General features: G+C 38.3%; 1 protein-coding gene across 5 annotated transcripts in view; it reads left to right on the forward strand.

Moving 5' to 3' along the window:
- Positions 1 to 15,487, forward strand: part of ppp1r9a (protein phosphatase 1, regulatory subunit 9A) — a 55,346-nt gene that overhangs the window by 28,372 nt on the left and 11,487 nt on the right. For 3 of the 5 annotated variants that reach the window (XM_042012017.1, XM_042012015.1, XM_042012019.1), the window contains exons 6-9: positions 3,664 to 3,799; positions 12,119 to 12,271; positions 13,621 to 13,674; positions 14,481 to 14,710. In XM_042012017.1, the coding sequence (XP_041867951.1) occupies positions 3,664 to 3,799; positions 12,119 to 12,271; positions 13,621 to 13,674; positions 14,481 to 14,710 (573 nt within the window). The remainder of the gene's footprint in view (positions 1 to 3,663; positions 3,800 to 12,118; positions 12,272 to 13,620; positions 13,675 to 14,480; positions 14,711 to 15,487) is intronic. The other 2 variants (XM_042012018.1, XM_042012020.1) reach the window with 1 other exon arrangement.

Here is a 15,487-nt window from a genome sequence, read left to right on the forward strand (position 1 = left end):
TGAGAAATAAAGGTGTAATTGGAAAGTGGCACTACCAACTTTGTTGAATATTTTTTAGAAAATATTCAGGCTTTAGGCCACTACTTTAAAATATTATTTATGTTTGAGACTGGTTTTCTAAAGGCCCTGAATGGTATAAACTCAGCAGTGAACAGTGTCATTGTGAACTGAATTAGTCCTGCTGTCAAGGTCCAAAAGTTGCACACCCACCTCCTAAGCAGTCATCCTCTGTGTGAAACACAGACAAAAGTGTGTGTGACAGCTGAGCTGCTTAGAGCAACTGGAAGTAGAGACACGCAGAAACACACTTGACTATCACACACAAATGCACACTCAAAGCATGGCAGGAAGTCTTTGATTTGGAAGGCTCGAGCTGTCCTTGGCAACTGTCTGCCATCTCAGCCTCCAACTGATTATTTTTCTTGTCTTCTTTTCTCCATAAGGCTTTATGTTGTCTTTTCTCCTCCTCTGTTTTTTCAACATCATTTGACTGTCCGCCTCCTCTCCTCTCTTACTGGTCTTTTCACCTTTGTTTTCCCACCTTGTTTTTGCACGTTGACGTTCATTTTTACTCCTTGTCATATTTCTGCTTGCTTTACCCTCAGTCATATTCTGGTGGAACTCAGTTAAAGATAAATGGTTGTGTAGAAACAGTGTTGGGGGAATGACTGAAGACTGAGGACTGATGACATGTCTGACAATATCACAACAGACTGCTGGCACGGCAGATGCTGTTTGCTGAACTAATATTGACAATAAAGGTTTTCCACACACCAGGATGTAGCTGTATAGGTGAGTAAAAGTTAAGTCTGTCACTTGCCTTCCTGCCAAGCAAGTTTAAATAGAGTAATATGAGAAAGCCTTAGATTCTAGTCCAGCTTTTATAATTTCACAGTTACACTAAGATGTAAGAAATTTTTAAAATCAGTGCATGGATGTCATTTTGATAAGTTAAGCAATATGTAGTAATGACTTTTAATCCTCAGTGTTGTTTCTCCACCCCCTCTTCACTCTCCTTCCTCCATCATGTCTCACTTACTCCACCCCCTCCTCCTCCTCCTCTTCGGTAAATCCTTCCCTCACTCTGTCTGATCACCAGAGGTTTTATGGCCAACTGTCCTAGATTTGCCGTTTTCGCTATATTTAACTCTGACTTTCAACAGCAAATCATCCAGGTTTTTAGTCAGAAAGCTCCCATCATGGCTCTGAAAAATATATTCTTATTTTCCACATCATATAAGGTAAAAAATATATAACACTGGCTTGTGTAGTTATGCAGCAGATAGTTGCTGATCATGCTGAAGGCAACGTGCTTTGAGTTATCTGTCCATCCCATTCTCACAAGTGGGTTAATAAGTAAATAAACAAGGATCTAAACTGAAGCTTGCCTGTTTGGTGACCTGATTTAACAGCAACGCAGTAATTTTAGCCCCATGTAAAACATGGGTGCTAAGCAGTGGTGTGGTGGTTAGCACTGTAGCCTCACAGCAAGAAGGTCGCTGGTTCAAGCCTTGGCTGAGGAACGGTTCGAACAGCTTTCCAGGTACTCCGGCCTCCTCCTACCATCCAAAGACATGCATGCTGGGTTAATGAGTAATTGTTTGTCTCTCTGTGTTGGCCCTACGATGGACTGGGGACCTGTCCAGGGTGTACCCTGCCTGCTAATTCCTGGGATAGGCTCCATCTTCCCCGTGACCCTGAATTGGACTAAGCGGCATAGAAAATGAATGAATGATTTACACGGCACACAGCTGTATATAAAACATAACAATTTTTTTGATAAAAGATAAATCTCCAATTTTAAGTTTAGTAAATTAATCTCTTATAATGTTAAGTAAAAGGAAGACAAAAAACAAAACACATATCTTACTAATAAACACCTAAAAACAATTAAAAATACATTACTATGCATCACTGTTGCTCTGAGTGACATTTTTCTTTGATGAATATGGCTGCTGACGTTTATTCTGAGTCACTTGAAAATGCACTGTCCTGCTTCTAAAAAAATATTTATAAGACCAAATCTGTATCATCCCCAGGCAGACATGTCCCTCAGCAAATGCATTATTAATTCCTGCTTCAGTAATATTTATAAAAAATAAGAAAAAATAAAAAAAAATGCTGCTCAGTTTTAGAAAATCATTTCATAATCAGTATATAGAGTGTTTGTTTTTTTTTTTTTAAAAAAACATGGTTTATCATTTTCAAACACTGTGTTTTATTAATATCATTAAATAAAACACCAAAATACACAACAATATTTCAAAATGAACAATCATAAGCCACAGAAAGAATTGATAGATAGACATTGTTGGCCCAGAACTTAATGAAACTTACAAAGATGGCAAATAGTTCAGGTAAGTCTATTATGACTCAGCAGATGCTCATAAACTACAGAAAAATAACAATATAAAAAAAGAGTTGATCTTAAATTAAACAACACATCTCCACTACCTAAAACATATATTGCAGCACAATTATAATTTTGTGTTTACCTGCTTCACTTATTTGTTTTACCAGTTACTTATATAGGATTTACAGTCTTGTTCTATCAAATTCCTGCTGCATTCTGTATACTGAAGCCATATGTGTTTTCACTGAAGTGAGAAAAGTAAATCAGTGTTGAAGGCTTCTGCAGTTGAGCTAATGCAACACCCTGTGTGTGACTGTCTGAGAACAGTGGGAGGCAGGGAGAAACCAAGACAAACTTCTCTTGCATGATGAGAAAGGCTGTTTCCAGGTCAGCTACTCCTCAAACCTCCTTGCAGTCCACAGTCTTGTTGTAGTGAAGTCCCTCACTCATTCAGCACACTCTGTCACTCTCTCTGTTTTCTTTTTTTTCCCTCTCGGTATCCGGCCCTTCAGTTGTTCCTTCACATGTAGATCAAGTACACCTCTCTGCTGGAGCGTAAGCCTTTTTCTACTTGGCCTTTACAAATATATGAAAGAGCTCAGGGGAAATGAATTCACTTGATTAGCTCCTATCTTACGCCCTCTTTTTTTCCATCTCCCTCTCTCATTGTGACACACTTGCTTACTAGCATACAGTAGGTTGGACCATACTCATGCAGACACTGATATTAGGACCCTGCCAGATTTGAGAATTCCCATAATTCTTTTCTTGTTTTTAGTTAAAAGGATGATAAATCGAAGATTATATTGATTTTTTTTTCTTTGAGGTTCAGTTAAGAAAATAATGAAAATCGGGTGATCTAATAGATCTTTGTCCTACATTTGAGCTGGATACTTCCTGTGGTCAGGTCCCTTGTGTAATTACAGTAGTTAGTCATAAGTAGGTTGAAGGCACAGCCGGTGGTTTTCTTCATGTAATTCATTACCAGCCTGATAGCAGGCTGCCTGGCAGAGCAGACTTTCTTCTCACATTATTATGCATGTCCAGGCTCTCAGCCCTGCCCTGATATGTCAGCAAATATTGCTGTCATTGCTGTGTGTCTGTGGGCCTCTGTCGCTCACAGTTTGTGAATGCTGTGGTTGTTTTCGCCACACAATACACCACCACTATGATGAAAACTCATACAATACAATATGCAAAATGCTTGCAATGATCATTCTTAGCATTACATTTAATTGAATAAATGTGTGTCCCCATGCTGTAACTATTATGCAGTCATGAGATGGTTGACCTTGCGTGTGTTGTTGCAGGTTCGTGATTGGCCGAGAACGCCCTGGCCAGCAGAGTGAGGTAGCCACGCTCATCCAGCAGACCCTGGAGCAGGAGAGGAGACAGAGAGAACTGCTGGAGCAGCAGTACGCCCACTATGATGCTGATGATGACGAGGTAATGGCCACACAACCCTGGCCCATATATCAAATGCTATGTTTGCAAAACTGTAAGGACCATGTGTCGTGTATCATGGCATGGAGCTTATAATAGTACTGGTGTAAACACAGTAAAGTAACTGCCCCTTACTAAGAAGAGAATTAATGTAGCATAATAAAGCTAATTATAGTCTGTCAAAGTATATATGGTGTCAGATTTCTTATACATGACACTGGAACAGAAAAATGAGGCTTCTAGTTGTTACCTTATATAAATCTGCACCTTTCTTATGACAGTTGACTTTTAGTTTTAGCTGTTCACACCATAAAACTGACTGACATTGGGCTTTGATGCTAACACACAGCACACTCTCTCACAGCCACAAACACTAAGAGGATGCCACGAGAGCTGCATCACTCAGCATTTCCTTCTCTGATTGTGCTGCTTACTCACTGCACTTTTAATCCACCAGACACTGAGCTTGTGGCCCTGCAACTCATGGTATCTGTGAGACATATAGACATGCCGGCACTGTGTATACACATAAAATAACACAATGTAGTGACACAAATGAATTCAAAGTGTGTCCTCACTTGCATCCAGAAGAAAATCTGTACTCATGCATGGATTTAGACTTACTCAGGCATCTTTTTTCTTGAATGGACTATTTCATTTTCTGTAAGTTAGTGCACTGAAAGTGTTTATGCCTGAGAAACACCTTTTCAGGCTAAGGGTGCTGAACCCAGCGCTGCCAGCTACAGATACAAATAACACTGTCAAGTCTTATTAAAATCCTCTGGGCTCTGTTTTAGCCATTAGCAAAGAGCTCATCAAGCTGAACAGACCCAGATTTATACACTGAAGAAATTACCTTCTTCTGTTGTTTTACTCTTGTTTATCATTTCAGATTGTGCGTGAATAAAATCAAAATTAACTCAAATTGTACTCTTTAAGATGTTTTTTCTAAAGCTGCGCTATGTAGATTTAGCTGATTTTGACATGCCCCCTAACGACGCATCCTACCTGTATTCTGAGCTCTCTCCAGCCAATAAAAACATCTGATGTTGACTCTTGTCATATCTCTTGTTCTGCCCCTTTATCTCTTTTTTTTCCTCTTCCTTCGATAACATCCTTATATGTTTCTTTCACAAATCAGCTGTGGTGTGCATTCAAATGGCCAGTGTGTTGATATCCAGTCCCAGCATGTGACACGGTACATAAAGTGAAACTCAGCTGTTTTATGATGTGGTGTCCCAGAAGCAAAAGTTGTGAAGTGCAGTTTTTCAGCCTAGGGATGCTACAGGGCAACAACGACTCCAGGAATGTACAGGAATGTGTGCCCTCAAAACGAGTTGGAACCATATATTTTTAGGATTAGAAAGTTATGTAGTGCTACTTTAAATCAGAATCAGATGTATATGGCTAGTATGTGAACACATACAAAGATATTTTTGCTGTCAGATGTATAATACTAACACAGATTTAAATATGTACTATATAAAGAAGAGGAGCAGCATAAGAAAAACATGAAAGTGAGTAGGTGCAGTTACAGAATGTGCAACCGGTTAGCTGTTTATCTGTTCAGTAACATGAGTGCAGTGGGGAAGAAGCTGTTCTGGTGCCTCTTAGTCCTGGTCTGCTGAGTTCTGAGGCACCTGCCATATGGGAGCAGTTCAAAAAGACTGTGCAGGGTGAGAGGAATCCTTTATGATGTTGCCTGCCCTCCTCTCAGTTCTGAAGGAGTACAGATAGAGGATAGGGAGGGGGCTCCAGTGCTCTGCAGTCCTCACAGAGCATTGTAGTTGGGTTTTGTACTGCCTGGTGGCAACTCCAAACCACACAGTAGTGAAGGTGCACAGAACAGACTCAGTGACTGCTGTATAGAACTGCAGCAGCAGCTCGCGGAGCAGTCTGTGTTTCCTCAAAAGCCCCAGGAAGAACATTCGCTGCTGGGCCTTCTTGAGCAAGGAGCTGAGGTTTTGTTCCCACTTCCCAAATTAAAAGAGTCTTTCCAAAAGGTGACCACAAGGAAAGGAAGCATAAAAACTGCTGATTGCATTGAACATTTTAATCATTGAATAGCCTGTATTAAAACCTACTTTAAGCAGACACTTGAATTCTGTCACAGTGGAGCTCTAAAGAACCCATGAATTCTTCCATAAATGCTGAAAGGGTAAACACTTAGAAAGATGTTTCGGGCAGTATAAAGAGCTCATCAATATTAATGTCTTCATAAATATTCTAAAGAGTCTTCTTTGGATGGATGGGTCATTGTTAATTCTCGCTCTGAGAGCTACATACCCTGACGTGACAGGTAGCTTTGTATCAGTGTGCAGATTTGGATCAGGAGGAAGAAGTGCTACCTCATTTAACAATAGACATCAAACTGAGTCATCTACCTATTTCATTGTAGGCTGTAGATAATCTAACTCACATTTGTGCCTATCTGTCACTGGTCAAATGGAGGCATACACACGGGGAAAGGACAAGAAGCAGTCTTTGGTAGTATTTTTCACACAGGAAGCTAATAAATATATTGGATATAGTTGGATATACATTACTACTTTAAAATGATGTAGTTTTTGGTATTATTGAATTGTTTTTATTGGAATGCACAAAGCAATTATGCAATATAGTGTAATTAATTCATGATCATGCTAATTTAGTTGAAAATTAGAAATATTAACCCCCCCAAAAAAGATATATTTATACTTAAATCCATTCATACAGCACATTTGGCATGATTCAAATGCTAAAACACAAGTTGTCACAAGGCTAATGTTCTTTATATGATATGGACAAAGACTGAAGTATTGGACAAATTAAGTTGCTGACTGGATGATGATAACAGATGCAAACTTAAAGCATCACTAAACATGGTGTGAAAACAAATTTCTTGGCATAATTTTAATAAATTGATGATGGTTGCAGCCCTGGTTTGAAATATAGATTTGCTTGTTTTTGTAGCAACCGCTAAGAGATAAAGCAAAGTAAAGCTAACATAAATCATATTCAGAACCCACAGTTTTACATTCTGCACACTTGTAATTCTTCAACAGTGCTTACAGGTCTTTTCTCTTTTGGCAACATCAGCACAGAGATGAATAAACAGTCACACAAATGCATCTCACTTCTATGTGATAAGGGACGGAAGGAAGAAAAGGAGATTTCTATGTTAATGCAACCCACTGTCCCATCAAAATGTTTTATACCAACCCAGGTCCAAAGCACAAGTACTTTTATAATAAAAACTAAATTATAAGATGGCTTTTTGGGTGTATTGTTGGAGCAGGAGGAAACAATGACTACAATTTCTGCAAGAGTAAACAACAGAAAATAGATGTCCATAAAATTACAAGCTAATGATAAAAAAAATGCCTGAACCACTCAGCAACTTAAAGGGAAACCAAACAACAGAAAACAATTTGAAATCTAAATGAACTCTTAAAAATAATGGCAGCACACAGTAAAAGCAAAGAAAATTAAACCTCAGAAAAAAACAACTCATATAAAAACTGAATGGCAGCAGACAAGAGGCACAAACTTTTGTCTCCCTTTATACTAAAATTATGTGTAATTAACATCTACATCTTTATATTTATAGATATAATATGATATAATCGGGACAGCAGGCGGTAGAGCAGGTCGTCCAATGACCGGAAGGTTGGCGGTTCGATTCCTACTCCCCCAGTCATCTGTCGTTGTGTCCTTGGGCAAGACACTTAACCCTCCTTGCCTCCAGTGTTGGCATCGCTGGTGAATGAGTGTGGATAAATGTTCGGTGATGGTCGGAGAGGCCGTAGGCGCAGATTGGCTGCCACGTTTCTTTCAGCCTGTCCCAGGTTACACAAGTAGCTTACCGTCACTAGATGTGAGTGAGGAGTGGATGAATAATGGACACAATGTAAAGCGCTTTGGATGCCTTGAAAAAGCACTATATAAATCTAATCCATTATTATTATTATTTTTAATATAATATAATATAATATAATATAATATAATATAATATAATATAATATAATATAATATAATATAATATAATGTTACACAACAAAGAATAAAATTTGCTCATCTTGTGGTTAATGCAGGACAACTTCTGTTTCTACGTGGAGCTGCATCAAATCTTTAGAAAACCCACAATGCCCATTGCTATATATTCCACTTTTTTTATTTGGTTAACTTGAAGTGGACCGAAACCTATATTTGTAGGCAGATGAGCGTTTTCTTCTTTGATCCAAATCAGAGCTCATTTCTGCATTTACAAGCAAACAGAGTAGAATTTGAATCAAATGGACTGGTGTGAATTCACCCTGAATGAAGGACACACAAAGGAACACATCCCCTAAGTCAGAGCCTGTGTGAGGCCTGGTTTCAAGTCAAGGGAGCAATCGCAGCCTTTTCCTCCAGCACTTTCTCATGGAGCAGATGATCACATGTTGAGCACCCTCTAAACAGCAATAGTATTTTTCCTGAAATTGTCCTTTCTTCTCTGAGTTCTTCATGCATATTGTATGCTGTTATACCATTGATGACAATGATGATAAATTGATGCTTGACTACCACTGATGTTTGACTGTCTCACCCTCAGTTACATGGGGCCTTATATAGGAAGATACCATGGCAACAAGCAAGCCTGTTATGGAAATAGGACAGTGTTTTAGCCATGCAGGCAAACAAATCAGACCTGAGCACTGTTACTAGAGCAGGATATGGATGGAGGGAAAAAGATAGGACAGGATATAGACCAAGATAATGAGAGCAGATATCAAACTTGAGACACTGAAGTGTGTTTGTGCATCAGGGATAAAGTATATAATGGATATAGTATATAATATAGTATATATAAAAGGGAAGTTTGATGTTCTCATAAAGTAGTGCCAGTGGAAATGTTGGACTCTATTGCTTTTCAGCCAAACACTGAATCAACCAGTCAATTTAGGTTCAGTGCCTAATGGTCATTGCCAACATTCATTATGCAATAGTTTGAGAGAAGCAGAAAGAGGGAAAGATGGCCTACATAAATGTCATGTTTTACATTTTAATGCTGTTCAAAGCTTTAAGCTGTAATATTGTGATGTTTCTTTTGACTTATAATTATCTAGAGCTTGCGTTTAGTAAATCAAAGACTATTAACATCCAGAATTTGCGTTCTCAGACCTCCTTAGTTTTAACCTGTAACTTCCCTCTTGCCCTTGAGGCAAGATGGTGACTGGTTGACGATAATAACACATGGCATTCAGATTTGTCAGCATAATTTGCATTCTGGCTTATTTTTACTAAAATGTGATGAGCTCCTTTCATCTCACCAGGTTGTCAAACCAATTTATTTTCGACAAAGTTTTGGTCTACTTAGTAGGCTGCTGAAATTTTACGTAACGAGTAGCATTAAAATATCATTACTTAGACAAAACAAAGCGTGAGGAGAGAGCAGATTTAGGAAAATGGAACTCTGTGGTAGTTTTCCATCAAAAAATATGGAGCACAACAGCACAACTTGATGTGCTTTGACTGTCGTAGCTTTAAACAGAAATGGGAAAGAAGGCAGGAAGTTAGAGGCAAACACTGTAGCTGCACAGCTGGATGGCCGACTAGTCAGCTGTTTTGAAAGTTGAGGTTTTTTTTGCACCCTGTTGAGTTTTCATTGAAGGGCAAATGCCTTAGCTATAAAAGCTGGATAATCATGTTTGCTAAGCTGTGGATCTAAACATTGGAGATGATGCAGCATCTGCAGTGATGTGGATGCTGTACCAGTCAGTTGTGGTGAAAAGAGAGCTGAGTTGGAAGACAAAGTTGATGATTGACCAGTAACTCTACATCCCAGATCTCACCTGTGGCCTTGAGGTCACAAACACATGCAGCAGAAATTATCTGCCTCTAAGGGTGGCTGGCCTGACACTTAGGAACTGGGTGAGGACTTCAGTCCTATGGGAGGGGCTTTAAGTAGAGTCGCTAGTGAATTGCAATCAGATCTTTTTATTTTATAAGTTGCCATTCAATTGTTGCAGATAACTTAGGTTGTTCACAGATTTCTTGACTTTTAGCTAATCTACAGTTTTTCAGATATTGCCAGCAAGCTTTATTCAGTTTCCGAAGGGGTACATGGAAAAATTACATGACGTACATTTTGGAAATTGCATATTTCAATTTATTTAAAGAGAAAGGTTTATAAGTGAATCGTGAAGCCTGACCAGTTTGCTTAAAGCAGAAATGCCCAAGTCCGGTCCTCAATATCTACTCATTCTGCAACCTTTAGATGCATCCATTCTTCTACACACCTGAATCAAATGGCTGGATTCCTTCCTCAACATGTCATTCAGCTCTGCAGAGGCCTGGTAAGGAGCCATTCATTTGATTCAGGTGGCTTAAAAAAGGGATCTTAAGGTGGCAGGATAGTAGCTAACGAGGACTGGACTTGGCCGCCCCTGGCTTAAAGCAACAGGTTAGTAGCCAAACTAACTTGACACACCAACAATGCAGGTGTCTTACAATTGATTTGCTGACAAACCCCCACATCCCAGTTGTACCTGTACTTTTGTCTGTCAAGGTCTGTAATGAGTTTGCATTGTTTCTTCAAGGTAAAATTGATGCAATTCAACAAGCAGTTAGCATCCATGCTAACTGGTCCCCCTAAAAGCAACGCAGAGAGCATGTCCAGATTTAATCCCATTAACCAGTAAATGTTAGAGGAAATCATGAAAGCGTTAAATTCATCCTGTCTTGGCTTTTTTCATACAACCTTCTTTTGAAGTTTTGAGTAGCATGTCATCTAACCCTCTGCATATAGTCAACACCTCTCTTTTGTCAGGCTGTTTCCCACAAAACCTGAAAACAGCAGTGATCACTTTAATAAAATAACAATTTGGATAGGTCAGTGATAAACAACAATAGGTCCATCTCAAACCTACCATTTTTAGGTAAAATAACAGACGTTCATTTTTGGTTCTCCTAGATCTCAGTGCTACTTTTAAGACAGTCAGCTATAATATCTTACTTTGCTGACTGGAAAATTGGATGGGAATCTCTTGTCCAGTTCTGAACTGGTTTAAATCCTACTTGAACGACAGGGACTGCCTTTTTTTCTTGTTATAACTATTGATTTACTCAGTTGAAGATGACATGGAGTTACACAAGGCTCCCTCTTGGGTCCTTATTTCTGTATCTATTTGTTTCCACTATCGCTTGAATCATGGAAACAAACAAAATACCATAATTAAGCTGACAACACGCCGCTCTATATTACTGCCTCAGTGATATAGTTAGTTAGTTCCAGTTGGTGTCATTTTGATGATTAAGCTAAATTTTAACAGCCATATTAAAGCTAGAACCAGATCAGCTACCTAAAGAATATACTGTATTTAGTATAAGGAAACTGGTGGCTCAATGTGATTTAGAAAAAGATGTTCATGCATTTGTTTTCAATAGCCTTGACTACTGTAATAGAGTTCTTACAAGTCTTTCTGGGAAAAAAAAAAAAAATCAGACACAACTGCAACTAACCCAGAGTGCTGCTCGTGTCCTCAAAAAGACTAGCAAAAGGAAACGTATCACTCCAGTTCTCAGATTTCTACACTGGTTTCCTGTGTTTGCTGCTGGCTTGCAAGGCACTGAATGGTTCTGATCCAAAAATATATATCTGATCTGCTGAGGCCATTTGGGCCACCGAGATTTCGAAGATCATCTGGATCAAGTTTGCTTTCCACTCCAAGATTTTAAACTAAACAAGGAGGATTAGAATTTTGTTTTTATGCTCCTGATGTCTAGAACAAACCACCAGAAAACCTGAAGCCTACACCCAGCCTTAGTTCTTTTAAACTGGTTTAAGATAAATAATTTTTTTTTTATATATATATATATATATTTTTCACACATGTACATTGGCAGTGATGGTGATGATGGTGCAGTTGATGATGAAGATGACAATTAGGGTGATGATGACAAGAGCGATGATGATGATTATGTATTTAGAGGGCTAGTTAAATATTAATTCTAAAGTTAGTTGATGATGTTTTAATACCTTTGGACGGTAAATAAAAACATTGAAATTGTTTGCTAAATCCAGGCTAAACTAGGCAAATATTTATTGATAATAAAATGAATAATAATATGGCTAAAGAAGTTAAAATAGCTCAATAGAAACTGTTTACTTAAGTCAAGAAAGTTTGGCATTGTGGACACTGACTCCTTCAGACTTTACATCTCATGAAAATAAAATTAATTCATGTAATTTCACCTTCTCTGTCACTGCTCTGTTGAAGTAAAAACAAATATCACTCACAAATCTACACTGACTGTACCGCATGTAAACTACATGACTGACTTTAACATTTTCTCTTGAAGCAGACTGGAGAGTACGCCACAGATGATGAGGATACAGGAACAACCACGGCCGGGGACGAAAAGAACATTGAAGTGTTTGATTTACCAGAGACTGACGACATCTTGTCTCCATCAGAGTTAGATGCCACTAAACTCTACCAGAAGTTCCGAGAGGTAAACTTGAATAATTTTTCATGCAGAGTTTAATTTACTCAATGAGCATCCCTGAGGGAGGATTATGCAACTGATGGGAGCCCACCAACACTGTTCGCTGTCAGTGCTTTGAAGAGTAAACTGCTAAAAAAATATACCCACACATCCACTGGAATAACTTCGCCATGGGAAAAAAAATATAATTCGATTTAATAATAAAAAAGAAACACAATATATGAGTGCATCTGCTTCACTGTACTTGGCAGAGCTGTGCTTTTTTGTCAAGATCAAAGATCTGCTTACCCTCACTTAATCCTAATCTGGATGATTAGAGGTGTGAACACAGAGGAGATGGAAGCCCTTTGCTCATTACTCCTAATTACTGTATTTAGTTGAAATCCCCAGAACAGTATTCCCTCCTGTGTGTATCCTGATCGTGACAACTCCTCGCACATTTTGTTTTTGAGAATAGTCTTGTTGAACTTTTGGTTCTATCACTAAAAATGAGCTCAAATCAAAAACTGCTGCAATAAAATGGAACATTAAGTTACTGACAGTTAACTCAGTTGTGTTTTTTAGCTGCTGTGAGGCTAGTAATATTGATTGATCACTCCACTTCTGTTACTCTGTGATACATTCTGCCTCTCCGTAGAGTTCCACTGTAAGTGTATAACACATTTAACAAATGGCTTCAGCAACACCTACAGGAGCTGCAATGGATGTGAAGTGAAAATAAAATATAATTCCTGTTCTCTGAGTTAATATCCTTTTCTCTTTATCTGATCCATCTCACAAAATGTGCTATATTTTTTAGATTTCTAACTATATGAAAGGCCTCAGTGTCGAGGCCTAGGTTATCACTTAGAGCTCCCATTTGCTCCCATTTCATAATTTGATCTTATGCTCTAAGCCCATCCCTTCTTTTTTTTTAATTTATGCTCATTATATAAGTCCTCATCTTCCTCTTAATCACTCATTTTAACTTCCATCAGTCACTCTGTATCCATCTATCATGTTACATCTGGCTATTTGAGGATTTTTACACTGCTCTTTAAGTTATTTTTTCCTTTTTTTCTTATTACAAAAATGTGTTGTTTAGTTTTTAGAGTTTGGAGCAGTACCTTAAATAACTTTTTTTTTTTTTTAATTCTTCAACTTTTAGTGTATCTCTAGGTTTTTGTTTCCTGTCCTCCGGGAGTAACAGTCAGTGTGGGAACTGGGATGCAGTGAAGGGGAGAACAGGGTCGGCCGCCTCTGTCACTCACACTGTATTGACAGCAGAGAGCCTGCGCGGCCATGCATTTGATTATCTGACCGCCCTCTCTTCTCGCTCCCATTTTCACTTTCTCCCCTGCCTCTGCTCTCAACAGCTCCAGATCAAACACACGGTGACCGAGGCCGAGATCCAGAAGCTTAAAAACAAGGTAAGAGATTAAAACTGTCAGTGAGCAGGCTGGTTGTGGGTATAAAAAGCAGAACTTTGCTAGAGTTCATGGAGTACATGTATGTGGGACAGTGGTTCGCTTTAGTCAGGAAGCCACTGGGAATTGATGTTTGATATGTCGTGATAGGATAGATTTCCTACAAAAGCAGCTATTAGGGCTAGAATCTAAGGAATCTTACATTTTAATATATGTTTTAAATGATATATGTATGCATTTAAAACAACATCTTTGTTGCTGCAAAACTTCTCAAGTAAGAGTATAAAAAAAATGTCATTTTGATTTTACTTTTACAGCCTGAGTGCACACGTATGCATCTATCTCTGTATAACTACAAATCTGAATTGTATGATTTTTATGCGTTGATGAATGTGAATGGCCTAATTCGATTAATTCTCTAACTAATGAGATGGAAGTCAATGTGATCAAATCAAGTGGTGCCTGAAAAGCTTATTTATACATAATGATAGTTCCACTTTTTCATGATAATTGAGTGCTGCAATTTGAGCTCTCATTACCACTGACAACTCCTTTTAGTTTTTTTTTTATCCACTTAAGCAATTTTACGTTATAATAAATTAGTTAATGTCATAGCAAAAAAAAAAAAAAAACTCCACAACCAGCTCTTTTAATGTGTGGAAAAACTATTTATTCTTAAAAAATATGAGCACTTTTATCATTTTTTTCACACTTTTTAAGAAAATGGTCTATTAGGTGGTCATGTCATTACACTTTCCAATTAAATGTTTGCATGTTTGGCGTAAATGTGTCTTCCTCTCTGTTTGCAGTTGGCATCAGTAGAGAGAGAAAAGCAACGCTGGGAGAAGGAGAAAAGCCAGCTGAAGGCCAGCATTGAGGAAAACAAGGAGAGGATGTTAAAGCTGGAGAGTTATTGGATCGAGGCTCAGACCCTTTGCCATACTGTCAACGAACACCTAAAGGAGGCCCAGGCCCAGTACCAGGCTCTAGAGAAGAAATACAACAAAGCCAAGAAACTCATCAAAGATTTCCAGCAGAAGTGAGTGAACGCAGGTTAAACTGATCTTCTGGACTTTTGGCTGCAACCCCAACAGGGTTTTTGGTTTTGGCTGACATCAATTTGCGATATATTAACTGTATTAAAAAGTATGTCTGCAGAACATTTAGAAGAATAAGATTATAAACTAAGATTGGTATAACTAATGATGTTCTTTAATTTAAGCATTTGTCAGAAATTGCTCTAAACACGACCTTTCAGTGTGCAGTTTGCACATTCTTAAGGAGAGAGGTCTGCAGGTTAACTTTTCTCAATGATGCAAATCCTCCTGGCAGTCTGCAGTGTTTCACTGTTAGCATTCATTGTAGTTTCATTTATGCATTTGGAAAGATAAGGCGAGGGGTATTTGCTGTCACATGTGACTAAAGTCTTAAAATATCTGAAACCTGGAAAATGCAACAAAGTGCAAAAGCAAAAGGTCAGGAAACTTGCTCTTCTGCAACTTAAGCTGATCAAATACTTTTGCAGTTGCTTCTGTGATAATTAAGCTAATATAAATTTTTTTTATTTTAGAGTTCTGGTCTCTGACAGAAGGTGGTGCCAAGTCTTGGAACATATTACTTATAAACTATGCAAAGTCGTGTAATTTACTTCAGACAAGTCTGTTGCCATAGTTTGAAACTTCAGCTTACATATCTTTATCTAAATCAAAGCTGTCTCTTTGTCTTGTTGAGAGAGGATCTAAACAGCTTGGATGAGACCACAACTTCGATGTGTAACTCCAGTATTACTTCTCATTTCATACAAACTGCAACATCT

The sequence above is a fragment of the Melanotaenia boesemani genome, chromosome 17, assembly GCF_017639745.1.
Source record: "Melanotaenia boesemani isolate fMelBoe1 chromosome 17, fMelBoe1.pri, whole genome shotgun sequence".
Taxonomy (NCBI): Eukaryota; Metazoa; Chordata; class Actinopteri; order Atheriniformes; family Melanotaeniidae; genus Melanotaenia; species Melanotaenia boesemani.